At 43.7% G+C, this 21,557-nt stretch overlaps 1 protein-coding gene across 3 annotated transcripts in view; it reads left to right on the top strand.

The window, feature by feature from the left end:
- Myocd (myocardin) overlaps window positions 1-21,557 on the top strand; it is a 95,913-nt gene that overhangs the window by 30,877 nt on the left and 43,479 nt on the right. Inside the window, exons 2-5 of one of the 3 annotated variants that reach the window (XM_029545958.1) lie at window positions 6,217-6,282; window positions 11,172-11,385; window positions 16,492-16,547; window positions 18,225-18,300. In XM_029545958.1, the coding sequence (XP_029401818.1) occupies window positions 11,226-11,385; window positions 16,492-16,547; window positions 18,225-18,300 (292 nt within the window). In that variant the 5' untranslated portion in view covers window positions 6,217-6,282; window positions 11,172-11,225. Of the gene's footprint in view, window positions 1-6,214; window positions 6,283-11,171; window positions 11,386-11,432; window positions 11,477-16,491; window positions 16,548-18,224; window positions 18,301-21,557 lie in introns of those variants that run through there. The other 2 variants (XM_029545959.1, XM_021213259.2) reach the window with 2 other exon arrangements.

The raw sequence follows: 21,557 nt of genomic DNA, 5'->3' as shown, positions 1-21,557 counted from the left end.
GAGCTAGGTCTGAATTAGTGATCAGTAACATTTAAATCAAAAATCTGACAGAATTCATAAACCCATCAGCAGAACTATTCTCTCTCTCTCTCTCTCTCTCTCTCTCTCTCTCTCTCTCTCTCTCTCCCCCTGCCTCTCTCTAACATACACACATAAACAAAAATAACAACAACAACAACAAACCAACTTAGTTTCAGAGCATTTACAGGACTTTCAAAACCGGACTCTTAGAGGAAGAATACTTCAAAATAAGGACAATACTTAGAGAAAGCAAAAGAAAAGAGTCCGGGATAAAACGATCTTCTATTCAGGGACACTGAATTTATCTCTCCCACTAATGTGTTCAAGCCAGGAGACTAGCAGCCACCTGCCTTATTCTGGGTGTTTACAGTAACCAGTACCTGCCACGAAGTAGGCAATCAAATACTGTTTTAATTGGTCAGTGCTTTCAGTCTTCATGAATGGTTAAAAAAAAAAAACTGCAGTTTTGCAAATGGAAATGAACTGTGTCAACTATTACAATGTTGCATATTGTAACAGATGCAGCAAGTCAACTTTTACTCTGGGCTTTGTTTGAAAGCATCTTTTCTTTGTTTACAATACACTTTCATCACTATTTTCTTCCTAGTCTCTCTTTCCTTGGGTTATCTCTCCCTATTACTTTAGGAATTCAACTAAAAGGTTTATGTTGCAGCCAATCCCAAGATGATACCCAAAGTCAGTGTCCTAGCCTTGACCTCTGAACTTTCTCAAGCCCTGCATGTGGCAGTAAGTTGCCGCCTTGTTTATGATTTAGACAAAACTCAAGTTGTCTAAAACTCCAAAACTCAGATTGTCTAAAATTAAGCTCATCACATTTTTTCACATTACTCTATGATACACATAATGCACATTTTCAGAATTTTTTACTTTTCAGATTTCTGCATTGGTACTTTTAAAGTCTGGAGGCCTTTGCTCTGTTTGGGAATCTGATGTGTACCATGGCCCATGCCCAAGGGAAAGGTTCCAGTTCCTTCTATATGCTGTTCCAGTTCCTTCTATCAAGGAACCTCCAAATCCCTACAGGATCTCAAAGGACCTCACACTAGCCATCTTTAGACAGAGTAAACTATGTTCTCTCCTTCAGGCCACCAACCTCTGCTGCTTCCCTTTCTAGATTTTTCTCTTCTGTTTCTAGCCTGTTGTCTTCACTGAGCTGAATCCCAGTCAGAATAGCTTAATGTTTAGAGAACCGAAACAGCCTTCGAACATGTTGATCTTAACAAAGAGCGCTCAGTGTTCTTCTTTGTTAGGCTAAAATCCATGATGTTAAAAGACAAAATATTTGAAACTCAGGGACCCTACAAGAGCAAGAAGTGCTCTTATTTCCAGTTGCAGGAATGCATAGAATGTAGAGGTTATCTGATGAATAACTTGGAAATAGTCTATTCATAAAAAATGTATTTACTATTTAACTTAATTGTGGTGTTTTGTGTGTGTGTGTGTGTGTGTGTGTGTGTGTGCCACATGCATGTAGAAGTCAGAGGAGGACATCCTATCTCCAGGAACTGGAGTTAGAGATGGTTGTGGGCCACCATATTGTTCTGGGTTGCAAACCCAGAGGTCCTCCCAGAGCACTAAGTGCTCTTAACACCTAAGCTATCTCTCCATCCCCTCAAATAATGTATGCTTATAGCAACATCTGAAAAAAAAAAATCACCATCGAAATTCTGTAGGCCTAGAGTATGATCAGTATGTAGAGTGGGTAAAGTTTTGATAATCAATGTGATTTATTTAAAATATATTATTCAGAATTGTTGTTTATATCAGTTTTGATAGGCTGTAGTTTTCAAGAAATTTGTCCATTTCTGGGAATTGCTAAAATTATTAGCACAAATCTTTAATGATAGTCTCTTATTATCTTCCTAATGTCTATGATATGTAGTTACATTGCACTTTTTATTTTTAACATTATAGATCCATTTTACCTGGCTTCCTTTTCTTTACCAGTCTAGTCTAGACAGGTTATGAAGATTTCATTAGCCTGTTCTTGGGATCCGCTTTTAGCTTTGCTAGGTTTCTCTGCTATGTATCTGTTTTCTCTTTTAAAGATTTCTGCTTGTCTTGGTCATTGTTCTACTGCCTGGAAGAGAGGCCATGACTGAGGAAACTCTTCTGTAAGAAAAGTGCTTAACTATAGGGCTTGCTTTCAGTTTCAGAGGATTAGTTAGACCATTGGTACCATGGCAAGGAGCCAGCAGGCAGACTGGGTGCTGAACAGTAGCTGGGAGCTTTACATCCTGATCCACAGGGAACAAGCAGGTAGGGTGGGTGGGAGGGAGAGAGGGAGAGAGACAGAGATGACAGTCACAGACATAGACACAGATACAGACACACAGAGGCAGAGACAGTCACAGACATAGACACAGATACAGACACACAGAGGCAGAGACAGTCACAGACATAGACACAGATACAGACACACAGACGAAAAGATGACAGAGACAGACAGAGAGAGAAAGAGAAAGAGAGACAGAGAGGCAGAGACAGAGATGGAAACAGAGAAACAGTGTGGAGTGGGCTTCTGAAAACTTCAAAGCTCACTCCCAGTGGCTCACCTCCCCCAGTAAGGCAGTGCTTCCTAACCCTTCCCAAACAGCGCTAGCAACTGGGGACTGAGCATGCAAATATCTGAGCCTGTGGCCCATTTCTATTCAAACCACCACACTCCTTTCATCTCTAATATTAGTGTATTATTTGGGACATCCTCCTTGTTCTTCTTAAGGTAGAATGGGTAGAATCGTACGTCCCTGACCTCTAGCCCTTCTTCTTTTCCCACATGAGCATATCAAGCTGAGTTCCCCCTGACCACGGGGATTGCTGTTTTCCATAAATTATATCCTCTACTGAGTGTTATTCAGATCGAAATACTTTTAATTTTCCTTATGATCTCCCCCCCCCTTTGGCCTGTGAATTATTTAAAGTGTATAGCCAAATGTTTTCCTTAGTAACTTATTGCTCCTGACTGCTCGTTAATTCGAGTCTCCTCATCCGAGAGCACACACTGAGTGAGCTAAGCGCTTCAGAGTCCGGTGGGGTTTCTTGCCTAGGATGGCTCTGTGACAGACCACGTGCACTTCAAAAGAGTGCCACGCAGTTCTTGGGAGGAGTGCTCTGCAACTACATCAAGATGTAAGTGAGCTCAGATAAGATCACATGCACTGTTCAACTCCTCTGAGCTGTTGGGGAGTTGTTTTTGTTTTGTTTTGTTTTNTTTTGTTTTGTTTTGTTTTGTTTTGTTTTCATCTAGCCTAATCAAATGTTGAGAGGCAACACTCATGTTGCTATATCCTACTAATGACTGCCTGTTTTATAATCCTAAAATGCCATATTTAAAAATGTTTTGGTTACATTTCTCTATTTGTTTTGTATGCATGCAGAGAGCAAGGGGTGCGCCCTTTATTTGTCCTGTCTGTGCGCGCGTGGAGGTCAGAAGACAATTTGCTGGAGTCTATTCTCTTCCTAGACCCTGCACGATCCATTGACCCCGTTGCTTCCAGCCTGTATGGAGGTAGCATAGCATGACAGAAGAACGGGGTAGGGGATGGGGGGGGGGGGAATCACATCTCAAACAACAGAAAGCAAAAGAGACAGAAGGGACCAGAGGTCCAAGGTCACAACCCCAGTGCCCTGACTTCCTTACTAGGCTCTACTTTCTAACTGCCCACCTCCTCCCAAGCACTCAGGCCACAGACCTGACCTTGACCCTAAGTCCTTTGTGGAAAGCTCAAGACCCAAAGGAGAACAGAGATGTACTGCTACAGTGGGTCTGCATGGCATCTGTGTGCCTTGGGAACCCCCCCAAGGCAGTGCAGTCTTTCTCTCCTGTTAAGTGTTTTTCAAATGAATAAGAAAGGGGGGTAAGTCTGAAGTGTTTATCTAGATCATCAGCGCTATGATATTGTTACGCCTGAATCTCTAGGTTTCTTTCCAGCATTAATTTCCATATTCAATTCTTGAAGTGGCATGAGCTAGCAGCTGATGACATCATTCTCCTTTCTTGGAAATCTCTCACTCCACCCCCACTTCCTGCAGAGTGCTTTCTGCTCAGGCTGAGAGCTTCTGGATTTTGTTTTGATCTTCTGTCTTCCTGGGGGTTCTGATGAGAAGCCCATGGCTGTTCAAGTCGACATTGCCTCCCTAGATAAGCTGTTCCTCCTTCCTCTCTTCCTCTGCTCATCCTTGGGCACTCTTAATTCCTCAGTCTCAGATGCGGGGGGGGGGGGGGGCACACCCGGAGGATCTGCTCACTTAATCCCACCTGGTTTCCTCCAGTTTGCAGTGCCTCCAAGCTTACTGGGCCCTTGGGTATTTGCTGACCTTTGTTTCTTTTTTATGTTGTAGGTTGTTGCTCGTATAATTCATCCTTTCACTCATTTCAACATTTCTTCTTTACTTTTATTGAATGTGGTTGAAAAATCACCCCTTTAAAAGCCTTGTCTGGGAATCCCAACACAAGGATCATCTGCAGATCACCATCTGGGTTTATTTTATTTTGCTTTTTCCACTTAGCATCACTTAAAATGCCTTGTTTCTTTGTGTATAGGGTAATCTTAAATGGTTCTCCAAACATCGGACAAACCATGTACTACGTAACCCTGAAGTCCGTCACAATCCTCTAGAAATGCAGATTTTTTTTTCTGCATTTATTGTAGCAGACAATTAATCCAAGAGAGGCAAGAAGCTGACTCTTGCCCATGTGTGGAGAGTCTATTCCATTAAAGCCATAGGAATCAGTGGAAAACGGAGGAGGGGGATGGGTGGGAGCCACTCATGAGCCCCACCACCACACTTCTCTTACTGTTCTCTTGATTGATTTCCCCATCTCACCCTGGCCATCAGCAGCACTTGGCAGGCCACTGCCCCCTCATGCCTCTGACCAGAAGTCTGCACTTTGATTTGTGTCTGGAGTTTTAGTTTGTCTGTAACTGTCACTTTCTCACTACGGCCACCTTCAAGCCTAAGCCTCCAGAGTAGGAACCTGAAGTCAAGTTGTTTCTCCAAACTCTGGTACCCTCTGCAATATGCTTAATATTTTCTATTTTTCTGGGTGTGTGTGTGTGTGCACATATGTGTGTACATGTCTGTGTGGCATGAGTATACATGTTTTATGATGTGTGTGTGCATGTGTATGTGTTTGGTATGTGTGTATGTGCATTGTGAGTTGTATGTATGGTATGTGTATGTGTATGTGTGTGCAGCATGTATGTACATGTGTGTGATATGCATATGCATGCATGTGTGATGATGTGTGTGTATATGGTGTGTGTGGTGTGTGTGTGTGTGCATGCATATATGGTGTATTGTGTGTATGTGTATGGTGTGTGTATATGTGCTTTTTTAATTATCGAATAATTTTTTATTACTGTTTTAATTGTTTGCATGTTTACTATTGACTTAACTTCTGAATGTTCAAGCCAAAACACACCCTTCCTCTATGTAGGGTGGATGTCAGGTGTTGGTCTCAGTGATGGAAATTTATTCCCAACAATTTAAGCCAAGGACCATAATGGAAAACCAGAATCTTCCTGAGAGAATAGGATATTCATGATGGGAAAGCTGAATTTCCAAAGGCAGAATTTGTTTGGGGGACAAAGTGGAGAAATTTGTAAATAATCTACTCACAATTTAACAACCCCATACTACTCAATGGTAACAGTTACAAGTACGTGTTTATGCATAATCTTTGTGTTATGCATATCTAGTGCATATGCATAATATAATGTTTGGGTAAGTTGTAGTGGTTTTTTTTCCTAAGAGAAGCATAATTGCAATAACCTTCAAATTTCCATAAGAACTCCAGATTCTCCTAGTGTTAGCATCTAATAGTGGCATTGCTGACAGGCACTCTGCTAAGCTGTATGCCTACGTTTATTTTATCAGGCTTTATAGCAGCTCGGACAGGTAGGTGTGACTCCTATAATAAATGGGAAATCTGTAGATCCAGAAGATTAAGCGTCACGCCCAGGTGCACATCCATTCCAGCTTCTGTAGATTCGTAGCGCCAGCAGCATCCTGCTCCTCTCATGCCGCTCTTTGACTGGCACAGATATGACGCGTACTCCACAGTAACCTTCAAAGCTGTGCATTAAACCAGAAGGGCTAGGAAGGCGAGGTGAAAGCACATGACCGAATTCCTTCCTGCCCAACTCACAAGCTTGTGCTTCCTTTTCCAAGTCTTACAGTTACGGCTTCAACAGAGAAGGACCCAGGAGCAGCTGGCTAACCAAGGCTTAATACCACGTGAGTACTCAAAGCTCTTCCTCATTTGGTCAGCACTGTGATATCCAGGAGATAGGAAATGTCTACAGATCAATTAGTTTAAGTCAGTGCATCTCTCACCCAAGACCCCTCAGAATCTGTATTTGCAGAAATATAGACAGTGAATGTTTTGTCCAATTATCTTTATCTACACAAAGGTTATTCCTAAGATTCCAATATGGTAGATTTACTCTCAGGATAAACTCAGTTTCTGGTGGGCATACCTGGCTCTTCTACTTTTGAAATTGGTTCTTCTAGAAGTACCAAATGCACTTCTCTCTCTCTCTCTCTCTCTCTCTCTCTCTCTCTGTGTGTGTGTGTGCGTGTGTGTGTGTGTGTGTGTGTGTGTTCATCTTTTTGATTTGGGTTCAGCTATTTAAGTCCACCATTAATTGAATATTGTCAACTATTTCCTTTATAGAAGATTCAGTGTAATACTGTTCTAGCATAAGCAGTATATTGAACTACTTCCCTCCCAAAAAAAAGTGAGGCAAAGGGGGATCATCATTGGTTTTAGGAGATTATTTGAGATTTCTAAAAACTAACACTAAATCTCGGTTATCTAGGAAAGGATAGGGAAAGATATTCTGGACCCATTAAATCAAAATTCAAATTCTTCTAGGTCCTATTAACTCTCCAAATAAAATTTAAAAAAAAATCAATATTCATAATGATACCTGCAGAAATTTGGATTGTTGCACAATACTGTCCTCCCATGCTTTAGGGCTGAACACAGATATGAAGTGCTGATAGACAGTGATTACCACAGATAAATACTAAATACTAAATAAATACTAAAGCCTGAAACTGAGAATCTTTAAGCCTTTGGCATCTGCCATTTGAAAGAAGCCTTCTTAATAGCTAAGCCTTTGAACTGCAAACAGCAGGGACGGATGGCCCTGTAGTCTCAATACTGTTTCTGCAACGCTGCTCTGCGGGTTAAGAAGGCAGCAAATTCATGCTGGGTTTTTTAGCCTGGTCAGCCCCCACCCCCACCCCGAAGTGAGAAAGATGGAAGACAGGGATCGGAGACTGGTCATGGCAGAGAAGTCCAAACCCTCAAAGATCATAGCCTGCATCCTCAGCAAAGATCATAGCCTGCATCCTCAACAAAGATCATAGCCTGCATCCTCAGCAAAGATCATAGCCTGCATCCTCAGCAAAGATCATAGCCTGCCTCCTCAGCAAAGAGCATAGCCTGCCTCCTCAGCAAAGATCATAGCCTGCATCCTCAGCAAAGAGCATAGCCTGCCTCCTCAGCAAAGATCATAGCCTGCATCCTCAGCACTGTCCCCCTCCCCTCCGTTTTGCAAGGGCAGATGGAGCACGTACACACCGGAACCTTTTAGTCCATTTGAGGTCACCACTGACTTAAAAGAAAATTCACTGCACATGCCTGAATACTGAGCCTGGATTCCACAGCTGGCATTTGGATGAAAATACTTTGGGGGGGGGGGAGATCTGTGAAGTTAAATCACAGAATAAGTGAACAATTACAGGCAAAGACAGAGATGACCCCCCTGAGATGTAGTGTAAGCCACACCTCTCATGTCGGGTGTATAAGTCAAGCATCTCTTCATGAGGAGGAACAAAACGGAGATGTGATATTCTCTTCACAGAAGTTTCCGGCTGAAATATTGTAGGTATCAACAAAATAATTTTAAAATGTTTACAGAGAGTTTGTGACTAGTCCATTGTGTAGTCCCTTGTGTCATCGAAACAATTTTAGGGTGGTGGGGAAGTCCTGCAAAGAACGAAACATTGAGTTTGAAACTCAGCCAAATGGTAAAGGGTTGATACTTTGTAGCTACCTCCTCTCAACCAGGGTTTCTAAGGACAGAGCTCCCGGTGTAGGAAAGTGTGCAGGTGTCTGGCATACACTGAAGACCCTGTGTGGGCGGACCTGTTCCTCTTAGCTTTCCCCAGAAAGCTGAAGAGAAGCCAGATCTCTTCCCCGGATGGTGGGCTCAGACTCAGAATAGGACAGAAAGGGACCATGCAGTGCACCAAGGCAAATGATGGGGAGAAGAGGAATCACAGGGCCTGAAGTCTCCGGAGTTCAGTCCTATTTAATGTATTGCGTTATTAACTGTGTATAGAGTCCAGAGCCAGGCACAGGGAAGCACACAATAATGAGCGAGATGGTCCCTTGGGGAGATACAGAATACTAGGGAAAGGTGGCAGTAACTGATTCTGTGGGGTCCCACAGTCTGCCACAAGTAGAACTTATTCTACTGTTTTAGGTTTTTTGTTTGTTTGTTTGTTTGTTTGTTTGTTTTTAAGAAAGAAGAAGGGAAGGGGGACAAAATGGAAAGACAAAAAGCTATTGGTCCCCAAAGACCTGCTAATACTGTGATTTTTTTCCCCTAAGGTTTTTTTCAATTTTAAGAAAACCATATACATATTTGCTAGCCAAGACAGTGTTGATGGTTTGTACCCACTTCCTGGGCCTCTCCTCATCTCTATCAGAAGCCTCTAGGACTTTTCACTAGAGCAGTTTTCTTCAGCAAGGTTTAAAGCACTCACAGTGGTCAAATTCTTATTCCTAGTCAACACTCATAAAGATGAAGTCAAAGGCCTAAAAGAGTTTCCAGATAGCCCAAGGCCAATCCAATGTGTCCCAGGTCCCTCTTATTTTAACTTGCAATAATTTTAGTATATATAAAAGTAGATTATTTGTAAAACCTCACCTTGTCCGTGATGCAAAATAACTTTATCTCTGAAAGCTTTACAACTTACTATAAATTGTCTACACACAAAACCAATGGCCAAGTTAGTGGGTTGTTCTAAATTGTCACATACATGGTTAAGGGGAGCTCCTGCCATACTTTGGCAGAATGTCTTCTGGGTTCTTATTTGTTTGTTTGGTTGGTTGGTTGGGATTTTTGTTGTTGTTGTTGTTTGTTTGTTTGTTTGTTGATGTTGTTTTGTTTTTTGTTTGTTTGTTTGTTTGGTTGGTTGGTTGGGATTTTTGTTGTTGTTGTTGTTTGTTTGTTTGTTTGTTGATGTTGTTTTGTTTTTTGTTTGTTTGTTTGTTTGGTTGGTTGGTTCTTGGTTTTTACATATGGTAGTAGTCTCCAGAGTCTAGCCACTACGGAAATGCCCATCCCTTTCTTAATATGGCAGAGTTGAGGTCAGAACCTGTGATGTCCAGTGCCTGCACATACCAGGCCCCCACACAAACCCTTTTCCTCACATGTTTAAGAGAAATCACTTTACATTTGTAAGAACTTAAGTCATTGTGACCAAAATATTCAAGAAGAAAGCTAAAGTGTAGCTCATGACGTAGCAGCCACTTCTCACGAAAAAAAAAAAAAAAAAAAAAAAACCTGGCCTCTGTCCCAAGTACTGTGAAGACTCTCTGGGAAAAGTTAAGGATGATGAATGGTCCCAATGAGATGTGTTCCTGTGACACAGCTATGAATGACAAACTCCACTGCCTAGCCTCTGTCTCTGTCGGATCCCACTTTTTCTCAAAGTGATGATTAAACTCTACGCTTTCTCCTCTCTGACCCCAGTGAGCTGAGATGTACCTTCTAGTTGGCGAGCCAACCTAGCTCAACGGGACTCAAGGTCCTTCCTCCTTTTTCATGGCCATGCACTGAGTAGACAGGCTTCGAGGTCACCGCTAAGTAACAAACAATTCACACCAATTGCAACAACATGGGTTTTGGGGTTTTGGTTTTGTTTCCCAACCCCTCCAGTCACTTTCGAAAGCATCCACTTTGTCCCTGTTTGTATGAGTTTAGGTTTCTCGATCTTCTGGTGCATTGAATGAAATTAAATATACCTTCTTTTGAATAAAAGTGAAGACAGATGTCTTCTTAGGCCGATATAGAACCTTAGAACAACGTAAGTATTGAGAAAGGTGTTCTTTGGTTCTGACTGGGAGGCTGAGCCATACCCTAAATTAGCTTTCAGAGTGAGTTGTGAAGCGCATACTTTCCAACCACCATGAACTCTAAAGCTTTATTATTTAGGCTTATCTCCGAGACCCACATAAGATTCTCACAATGGAACTGCCTGGTTCTCCATGGAAGCTTGGGTGTGGAAAGATTTCTTCACTGGCCTGCAGGCTCAAGAGCAGGGTCCCCGTTTCCTTGGAAACATCAAAGGAGAGTGGTACTCATTTTTTTTTCACGTCCCTATACTTCTCGCCCTGAGCATCACTCGCCCATGGCAGATGCTCTTTTATTTTTAAACATTTCATTATTCCTTTGGTAGTTGCATTAAGAGTTTTGTTTATAATCACGTTCCCTCTTCCAGCTCTTTCCAGAAATACCCCAGCTTCCCTAGCCAACCAAATTCGTGTTGTTTCATTTAAACCCATAAAGACCAATTTGTGATGCTCCAACATTCTTGGATGGATAGGCTTCCAGAGGAGCATTTTTGACTTACCAAGGGGCTACAGTCTTAGAGAAAACCATCCTCCCATCTCCCATCGGCTGACAGTTGTCAATCATTTCAGTGCTAGATACGGAATTTCATGCTCTACTCCCATCTCTGTGCTAGGATCTGGTCTGGCTTGATTTTTGCTCCAGTCTTTGATTCAATGGCTTCAATGGCTCCATCTCATTCTGACCTCTTCCAAGTGCCTCAGATAAAAGATTCTCAGCCTTCAGAATTAGATACATTAAAATGTCCATAGAGCTGTGAGTATCTATTAGGAGTAAGGCTGTAGGTACGGCATACACGTGGGAATCAGACACAGTTTCTGAGTCAATGGACTTGTAATCTATAGGGAGCTCCAAATAGCCCTCATTTAACTGTTTCTATTGGTAACTTGGGGAAAGTGTAGAGCCCACAATGAGTGTGAGTAGCTGGGGATTTGAAGGAGGAACCTGAATGTTGCCTCTTTCTCTGTTACTAAGGAGCATCTATTGGGCACAAGCTCAGCGAGTACAGAATACAGCTGCCTTCCTGGGATGGAAGAGAAGAGGAAAGGAACTGGAATGGGTTTTAGAGGACCTGGGGACCAGAGAGGTCATTCTGTGTCCACAGTGTCAGATAAAGCCACCTCTGCCTTGAGTGGGGTTTCTGGGCAGCTTAAGTCCAGTGATCTGATCAATGTAAATGAATTTCAAGGTACAAGGAGCTGTCTATGAATGGTGCTGCCTTTATTTGTTTTGCAGACTAATCCAAGCTACATCAGCCACATACTTACTGCAAAGCCTTGGTAAACCCCTGAACTCTGTGGCACTCCTGAATAGCCAGAAGAATGACGGGCCACCCCCGCACCCACTCCCCATGCAGCCTCACCATAGTTCTGAGACATCCACTGGATAGAGTCTCTGCCTTTTCTCAGTGCATCAGCTGACTTGGCTTCTCTCTTATACCACCTACCACACACTACTGGCTGCCTGAGCAGAACACTGCACAAGGGGATTAATCTGTCTGCCTCTTCCTTTCTCCCTAACATCCCTCTGACCCCCCCCCCAAACTAGGGAAAGGTACCCTGAACTCTCATGCCAAGCTGGATCAATTCTGACTTCTCTTTTGTCTTTTATCTCTCCTTCAATTTTCCAGTTGCCCGATTCTTAAAAAGGAGAAAACCAGTTTACTTAGAGATGGGCTTTGAATTTGTTTGTATATCCAATAGGGAAGAAATTCCAAAGTATTTCATGTTGGGTCAGACTCTATACATGTATAAGCCAGTTATCAAATGCCCCCGGCTACACTGAGCAAATATATTGTTTTCAGACACTTAAGACTACAATTTGGACACAGAATGAGCAATTTATTACCAAGTGTCCCCCAAGAGAGATAGAGAGATAGAGGTGGCAGATAGTTAGTTGATAGAAAAATAATTTCCAAGTTATCATCTACATGTAGCGTGTAACCTGATTGCTCAGGAGAGCGTACTCAAGGTCTGCTCTGCCTTTCAAAGCAAAGCAGAGTGAGGGAACACTTGGAAGTCCATTTTGTAAGTGGGAAGCCAAAGGGGCAGAAAACTTACTGGATTAGTCCAACGTTACACCAACAAGGAGACGTCTCGATTAAATAGTTCCTAAATTCTCAGGTGCCCAGGATCCCTTTAACCACACAGCATCGTGAGTCTCATGTCTGAAATAACTGTCCCTTCCCCCAAGAGCAGCTCTCCAGCAGAGGGCTGGAGATTGGCTCAGCAGCTAAGAGGCATTGGGTTGCTCTTCCAGAGGACCTAGGTTCAATTCCCAGCACTCATGGTAGTCCACAATCCTCTGTAACTCCAGTTCCAGGGATCTAATGCCCTTTTCTGGCCTCTACAAGCACCAGGCATACACACAGTGCATAGACACACATGCAGGCAAAACATCCATACACATAAAATTTTAAAACTCTAATAAATATTATTAATTCATATCTCTAATTTCAAATAATACATGAGCAAATGCTTTTTTCACAGGAGCTAGCATTTTTATACTACATTGCTATGACCCTAGGTGGCAATGACCGGAGAGGCAGTGTTATTCACCTGAGCATCCCTTTAGGGGTGACTCTGCCTCTTCCTTCATTTTTTTTTTTTTTTAACAGTACTGAAAATCAGCCCCTGACATTCCCCATCCAGCGCTTCTCTTTAGAGCTTTCTGTTTCGTTGAGACCTTCCATAGGAGGTTGTACTGGCCTTACAAGCTTCACCTGGGCTTCAACACCAACACCGTGTGGAGGATTTGTTCAAATCCATGTTTCTATGCTTCACCCCTAGCATTTTACAGGCGGTGGTTCAGAGGTAGGAGGGCTGGAACGTTTAACAGTCTCCCAAATGATGCTGGTAATTGCTAGTCCCAGGGCCTGCATGTAGAACTGAGGCACAACACAATGTACCCCTTGGCATCTGCCTCTTTCTCTAGTCAGCGGAGTAATATAAAGTACTGGGAGTTCTCCTAGGGCCTGGTTTTGAGAAATTCCCTAGAGGAGAGTTAGCCACAGGCCCTCTGAGTTGTCAATCAACACCAGAGCCCCGCCCTGTGCGAAACAGCCCTCCTGGGCTGGAAATGAGTTCTCAGAATCCCCGGCCTCTTTTTTTCTTCATTGCATCTCTTCGGAGGCCTGAAGTCAGAGTGGAACAGAAAGACTGCAGGAGGCCTGTTCTTATCTAGGCGAATGTTTATCCACACAGCTGACCCAAATTAGCTGGAGCTGTAGGGACAGAAATAGGAATGGCCTGCGACTAAGGCTGAGGCGAGAACGTGAATTCCCCTGGGAGGAGCCATTAATCTTCCTCCAGGGGGAACAAGTCAGATGTGTGGCTGACTGGATTTATAGTCGAATTCTAATTTGAAATCACATGGACTTATTTTTTTAATTTAGAAACCCAAATTCCTTTTCCATCTTAAATGCCAGTGTCCTTTAAATACGAAAATTTGCCATTTGATACTCCCTGGGCTGGCAGGAGAAGTGGTCCTTTGTGTATTTAAAAAAAAAAAATCAACCGAGGGAGGCATTACGGTTTTTGGAGGCCTGCAGGGGAAATGGCTAGAGCCCACATTCTCTGGAGTCACAAAGAAGGCAAACCCCAACCCCAGTGTCACTGCAGGGGAGCTTTCCACAACAGGACCTCAAGCCCTGCCCCATAGCACACCCAACCCCCCACAGCAAACTCAGAGGAGAGCATCTATTGATGGGGGCAGCATGCAGACCTCTTTGTATTCTTCCCAAGACCTCAAGCATAGCTTTCTACCCTATGGTAGAAGGGCTCCGGAAAACTTTCCCCCATTCCAAACATCAGAGAACTAAACTGTGTCAATCACGCCACTAGAGAGGTAGCAACAGGCGTTGCTTTGTAAAACCAAACCAGGAAATGGCAGAGCTTCTCAAGGAAGCGACCAGCTCTACAAGTGAGACCTAAAGAATCTCCAGGATGGAGTCAAGAACTTCCCTCTCAGGTCTCAAACCCAGTTAGAACCAGTTGAGCAGACCAGCAAGAAGGGGCAGTGACTACAGGCATTTTCTTCACAAATTTGACAACATGAGTCTAATGCCCAGAGCTCACACAACGGTGGAGAGAGAGAGCTGACCCCACAGTGTTGCCTTCTGACTTCCACACTTGTGCCTCAGGATACATGCCTCCACGGGCATGGGCATACATACAAATGCACACACAACAGTAACAAAATGAATTTAAAACAAAACAAAACAAAAAAAACCAGAACAAAACAAAACACATTTTGCTTAGAGTGTGGGTGATATCAGAAGGCTGCCATACTGTGCCCTCTGGGGAAACCCCTTCAGGAAAAACAAGTTATTCTTCCTGATTATTTAGTGAAGATCACTTCAGAATCAGTTCCTTTACTGCTGATGAAAGTCATTTAGCCATATCTAACATGTCATGCTTAATTCCATGAACACTAGGTGAGAGGACGGAGGTAAAGGCCTATGGGTGCAGAGCTCACACATTACAGGGGCCTAAGTAGACCCTGTGACCCAGCAGCCTCTCTTGTGAGGGGGAGCCTCCCCTGACATGCCCGGCGTAACTGTCCAGGGATCAAATGTGAGAAAAGGCAAGACTCCCTCGCAAAGGTACCCAGATTTCTGTCAAAGAAAATGCATGAACCACAGTGGTGATGCGCATTTGTTTCTCAGAATCACTTGGCTGGGGAAAGGTGAGGAAAAGTATGGCAGGGAGGCCCACTTACAACTGAAACTGTCAGTCAGAAGCTGGGCAGTCAATGTCCAGGTCAGGGTGGAATGTTACAGTCAAGTTAAGTATTCATTCTTTTTCCTTTGAGAAAAAGCCTCCAGCTCCAGTCAAAGTGAGAAGAAATAATATCAATGAAATTGGGTACAAAGCAGCCACCAGGGACCATTTGGACATGGCTTTGTGCCAGCATTGTTAATGTGGGAGTGAGGCAGAGAAGTTGATAGAGCATGCCTCATTAACATCCCAAACAGCATCCTACATAGAAGATACTGTAACCAAGCACCACTATGGTGCCTACCAGATCATGTCAGCTTGACTTCCACTAGCTTACAGAGGAGCTGGGCTTCATTTCATGTGGTCTTCAGGGCTGAATGTGCAATTATGGGTACAGACACTGGTGCACACACATACACACACACACACACACACACACACACACACACATGCTGACCTGGCCAGGAAACTAATTCAAGACTTTGAAGACAGCTTTCCTGCCTGTGGTGTAAGAATGGACACTTGCTAGAGTATTTGTAGAATCTGGCTATGTTTCATAAACATATCCAGACTTACAATTGATGTTAAAAGGAAAACAAAAACAAAAACAAAAACAAAAACAAAAACAATGCAATTCTGTTCAACCTCTTCACTTACCATGAAACCTGATTGTCTATGGCTCCTAACTGAGATGGTTCCCCTGGAAGCCGACAAAATGCAGACGTGTGGAAGAATGTTTTGCACTTTTGCTACACTGGGTGTATGGGAACGTAGTGAAGAGGGGCTCCAAGGAAAGATGGGAGGGCACAGAGGGATGAGTGGACATGCTAACCAGTGCAGGCTGTCAGTTCTGTACTGCTCTATGCTGCTAGACATGATTGCCTGGGAGACCTGTGTCCACGGACAGAGAATAGTTGGGACACCACTCCTGGGAAAAGACTAGGGAATCAGAGGACCTAGGATCCAGCTATGTGCCCCCGGAGAAGTCAATCCATTTTTGGGCACCTCAGTTTCTGCACTTCCTTTGGGGTTGAAATTAGAGTTTATGGTCTCCATGGAACCTTCTAGTCCTCCTATCTGAATTTCTGCATCTCACTCAATACCCTCCTTTGACTAAGCTGCTCCTGGCCAACCACATCCTATACCCAAAGTACAGTCTCCCCTCCAGTATGCCCCATGCACCCCAGACTACAACCATCCACCAAGCCTTTAGAACTAAAGGCACGGCAAAGTCAATGAGGATGTGAGTTACCTCACTTCCTGTCTCCCGTAAACTAGTGGTAGACTACCCTCCGCCGGGTCCCTCAGAAGTTGGCATGGCCTGCCTACCCCACTTCTCCTCCTGTCGCAACGCCTGCCTCTGCTGCTCCTCCTGGATTAGGCTTGAGTTCTGCCTTCCTCTGTCTCTTGTGGCTTCTGGGCAGCTGTGACCTCCAGGCCTTTCCTCTCTGTTGCTTGTGGCCCGTCGGGGGCCATCACGTCCAGACTGTGCATAGCTCAGCAAGCACACAGCCACCCTGCAATACCGACCGTGCCTTCGGTCAGCGTCTGCTCACCTCTTTATCTTTCTGTTGCAGCACTGAAAGGTCCAACTGAATTCCATGACCCGAGAAAACAATTGGATAGTGCCAAGGTAAGTTTTGCAAACTGCCTTTTCTGAAAGTGGGCAACATGCTGTTGGTATGAACACTAAAGCTTAGGCTTCCGTGTGTACAATGAGCTCCAAATGGCCACATCCCTGTCCTCACACCAATATGGACTCTCATTCCTATCACACCTGTGAAAATGACATCTAACATGAGAGCTTTCAGACTGACAGTTGTCACCTTAAGGAAAAAAGATTTTTAACCATTTACTATCAGAGGACAATCACCAAAGATATATATATATATATATATATATATATATATATATATATATATACTGTTGAAGTTATTTTTCCGGTTCTGCCTTCCAGCTCCTTGCTGTCAGAAATAAGACTCAGACTCAAAATATATTTACAAATACCTTGTCCATATAGCTAGGCTCTTCTCTGACTAGAATCATAACTTAGGGTAATACATTTATTTTAACCTACATTCTGCCACATGACTGGTTACCTGTGCTCAGGTACCACTTGTCTATTTCCTTACATCTTCCTGTTATATCTTCCTGGGTGAATATTCCCACACCTGGCTCCACCCCAGAATACTTTCTCTCCCTGAATGTCCTACCATCTATTTCCTGTCTAAGCCATAGGCCATAGACTTTAATTGACATATGATACATCCATACAATATATAAGCTATTCTCTCTGCAATATACTAGAGATCAAAACATCCTTGAGAAGAGAAGGTAAGATAGTCTTCTCACTTAGCTTTCAGTATAGTCGTTCTTAGCAAAAGTCAAGTTTTCATAAGTGTGTTCAGTCGGAAGCTGAAGGCTGGGGATGGAGTTTATTTGGAGCAACACGAAGAATGATGTTCATTAATTTTCTCATTTAGGCCACAGGTTGTTTTGTTGTTGGTTGTTGGTTTTTTGTTTTTTTGGTTTTTTTTTTGTTTTTTTTTTTTTTTTTTTTTTTTTTTTTTTGGTTTTTCACTTCAAGGGCGGACTCATTAGGCACCTTTATAATAAATAGGTTTCTATACCTGATGTTCCCCGTGATATAAACATGATGTAGCAGCCGTCTGCACCTCCAGAGAGATGGGAAAGACATCTTGCCTGTTAGTTGCAGCCACGTAGCCTGGCTGTGGAGAGATGGGAAGAGCAAGATGTTGCAGGCTGCTTGTGAGTGGCTGTGGCGCCTAGTGCTGCAGAGTAATGAACGATAGACAGACTCCTCAGTACTAAGAGAGCATGAATAGGGAGAGAGAAGAACCTGGACTCAGGAATCCGAGGCCTCTCATCCCTTCTAGACAGCTCCTCTGGGACAATGTGATGTGGCAAAACCATCCCTCCCCAGGTGCCTTCCAAAGCCTGAATTTGCAGGTTTCACACTTGGCCACATCGGAGGGAACGAGCAAGGGCTGTGTGGAGTCAGATTGGAGAGCATGTTTATAATATTTCATCTCTGACCTTGGTTGCTTTTGAGATGATTTTAAGAGGCAATATGATCAATTATAGCAAATCATCTCTAGAATGCCTCTGTATTTATCGTCATTGACTTGGGACCATGCTTTTTAACCCTCTGCTATTCTTTCCCGTACTAAGATTCTGTGCTCCTTTGCACAAACCATTTGTCGTTCAAAGAGTACGGTTTTCTTCTTGGGAGAAGTTTAGAATTTTTGAAAGTTAAAACTAGGTGATTCTCTGTGTATTTTTTCTACAGACTGAAGATTCCCTGAGGCGCAAGGGCAGAAACAGGTCCGACCGTGCCAGCCTGGTTAATATGCACATTCTCCAAGGTAAGGCTGCATAAATCATCAATAAGAGATACCCGCCTAGCGGGAGGCCATGCTTGTAGTTTCGGGTCTCTGTACTTGCTAAGCCCCTTAAAAAAACTCTCCCAAACCCGGCAGTGGAGACACACACACACACCTTTAATCCTGGCACTTGGGACACAGAGTCAGATGGATCTCTGATTTTGAGGCTACCCTGGTGAGTTTCAGGATAGCCAGGGCTACACAGAGAAACCCTGTCTCAAACACACACACACACACACACACACACACACACAAAAGAAAACAAGACAAAGCAAAAGCTCCACCACCACCAACAACAAAAAGCCTCTCCAAAATAAATTAATGAAATAAAATAAAAATCTTTCTAAAAACACACACACAACACACACACAAGCACACACATACCCCAGCTTTTCATTAGTCTATTTTGAGCAATCCTCTAGTCATTCTCAACCACATCAAAGACTTAGAAAGACACACATTTGTTTCAGATTTGGGCTCCGGACTCACCTGTGCCATTCTGACCTGACTCTAAGGCAGTGGTTCTCAAACTTCCAAAGCTGTGACCCTGTAGTACAGTTCCTCATGTTGTGGTGACCCCCCCCCCACCACCCATAAAGTTACTTCATTGCTACTCCATAACTGTAATTTTGCTACTGTTACGTATTGTAATGTAAATATCTGACATGCGGGATATCAGACCCCCACGAGTTGAGAAGCACTGCTCGAAGGCCAGATGATTCCATAATCTCACTGTGCACATCCAGAGTGACCTCTGTAGACATAAGGGGTGTCATCTAGCTGTTCCTATAGTCACGAAGCAGCAGTTTGATTCTGCCCTGTGAACGGCTTTATATTCTAGAGTGCAGGAAATAAGGATCTCGGACAGGTCAATGCTTATCCACGCTGTTCTACCCTGGGTTCTGTGACCCTGTTTGAGAGAGGGAAACAAAGCCTAGTTGTCCCCATCATCTGACACCTGAGGGAAGGCAATGCCATTCCTGCCATAGGAATCCTCAGACCCCTGGGGCCCAGTTTCAGAGATGTTCAGCTTCTACTCTGACATTTTCTGTGACATATTTGCTCAGTGAGAAAGTGCTGTGCTGGGGGCAGCTGGCTGACTTGGTGGGTGCAGAGATGAATAAGAGGTGGGTTTCTAAACTTAGAGAACTCCCCCAGGCTAACAGAGGAAGTAGGCCCAAGAATCAGCATCCAGAATCCAGCATGAGAAAGTGCATGGTATCCTGAAAGTGCAGGGGAGGCCAGGGGAGGGAGACATCTGGTTCAGAATAGCCTGGGAAAGGGAAAGCAAGGACCATGGATAAGAAGCATGGAGCAAGCCCGGGAAGAAGGAAGAGCATTTAAGGTGGCGGTGCAGCATGCACCCAGCAGCAGTGTGCTCTCTCCAGAACGCAGATTTCCTTCCAAGAAGGAAATTTACAGATTTCCAGAGCAGGAAAGCCCCTGAAATGCAGTAGAAGCTGTAAGTCTTTCCCCATTGGTCAGCACCCTCTCTGACTCTCCTGGCTTACTGACTTTTCCCCCAACCATGGAATTAAGTGAGACGCTGTAAAGACGGAAAAGTAGATGACACAGAACCCAGAGGAAAGGCCGTCAAGAGTTCTAAGGGCTCTCAGGCATCCGTGACAGAATTCCTACCTTCTTCACTGTGACATCTATGAAGATGCTGGGGACCAGTGCTGTGTCAGCCCCAAGTCACAGCTATACAAAAAGCCCCCACGAAGTGCCATTTCAAATGAGACACAGGCCTTTCGATGATCAAGTTAGCAAATCAAAATAAATGTTACACACAATCAGTAATGCATGAGATGCGGGCATTTGTGCTCTGCTGGGGCGGTGCTGCTGAGTCATTGTTGCTACGGTGCAGTTTGGCAGAGTGTGTCAAACTCCTTGCCTATGTTTCTTGAGCTTGTAAAGGTTGGTACACAGTGGTGTTTAGCAGAGAGTTATTGGGAGGGGAAACTTAGAAGCTGGTAAAATGTCCAGAGATAGGCGATCCCCCAAGTCAACTGGGGATGCTCTGCTGAGTGTGATATCACATAGCAACCAGAGCAAGTGCTCAGAGGGATAACGACTTAATGAGAAAAAGCTCAGAGGATGTTTAGTCAAAACAGCAGGAAAGAAAACAGTATTTATAGACAAATTCTGGGAAGTCAAACTAAACATGTTAATATGTGCATTCGTGGTCCAATTCTGGGAAGAAAAAGTATAGACCTCACAATAAAAACAAATAACTCAGAAAGACTGACGCCTCGCGGGCAGTTTCCAGCTCAGTTCATTTTCTCATGCCTACCCTTGGTATTTGTACTGGGGTGCACTGAGGTGCTATAGTCAAAAAAGCCTAGGAGGGTGGGGTGTAGCTCAGCAGTGCAGTGCTTGCCTGACTTTAAAGGACTTTGAAGGACTTGATTCTTTCATCATTATCGGTCATATCAGGTGCTCAGGCACAGCAGCCCTTCATTCTGGAACTCGTCCCTTCCATGGACAGAAGACATTCCAATCTTCCAGACAGAAATTAGGAATTAGCTCCCAGGAATCCCAGAGTAACAAAGACCCACTAAGATGCAAATGACCTCTTTCTCTGTGTCTCTATGTCTCTGTGCCTGTCTCTGTGTCTGTCTCTCTCTGTCTGTCTCTCCCTCCATTCAGGTGGGGACAGGAAATTGGAAACTTATTGCAAAAGTGGGCACAGTAGGCCCCGAGGGCAGAAGGGATCAGGGGTTGACTGACTCTAAGGATCAGGATGAAAAGATACCTGTCCAGAAAAGAGGTAGATTGAATTTCAAGGACTTTTTTTTTTATTTTGCCTTTTGCCTTTTTTACAACAGATCTGAGCATTTGCCTCTTAGTCTCACAATCATGACAAATCTAAAACCCCTAAACGGTTACACCCTCCCCCCACACACTATTACCAGGAGATCTTGTTTACTGCAAACCCAGCCTGTGCCAGTCGCTCTCAAAAGTCAGGAACCTAAGGTCAGGGAAGCCACAGGGACCCATGGACTGCTTGCTTACAAAATTGCCAAATTGCTTTTTTTTTTTTTTTTTTTTTTTTTAAACAAATCCTCTCAAGGCAAGTTTCCCCAGTTTTCCTGTGCGTCTTCATTTGCCTTTATTTGGAAGTGTCTGCTCTCTGGTGCTAATCCCTGTGAAGTGATGATGCTCGCATTGAAAAATTATCAAAATGGTAGAGCATGGTGTTATAGTGTTTTCTAACCAGCAGCCAAAAAAAAAAAAAA

Source organism: Mus pahari, chromosome 14 (assembly GCF_900095145.1).
Source record: "Mus pahari chromosome 14, PAHARI_EIJ_v1.1, whole genome shotgun sequence".
In the NCBI taxonomy this organism is placed as follows: Eukaryota; Metazoa; Chordata; class Mammalia; order Rodentia; family Muridae; genus Mus; species Mus pahari.
The sequence above is the reverse complement of the archived record's forward strand: the minus strand, read 5'-3'. Positions and strand labels throughout refer to the sequence as shown.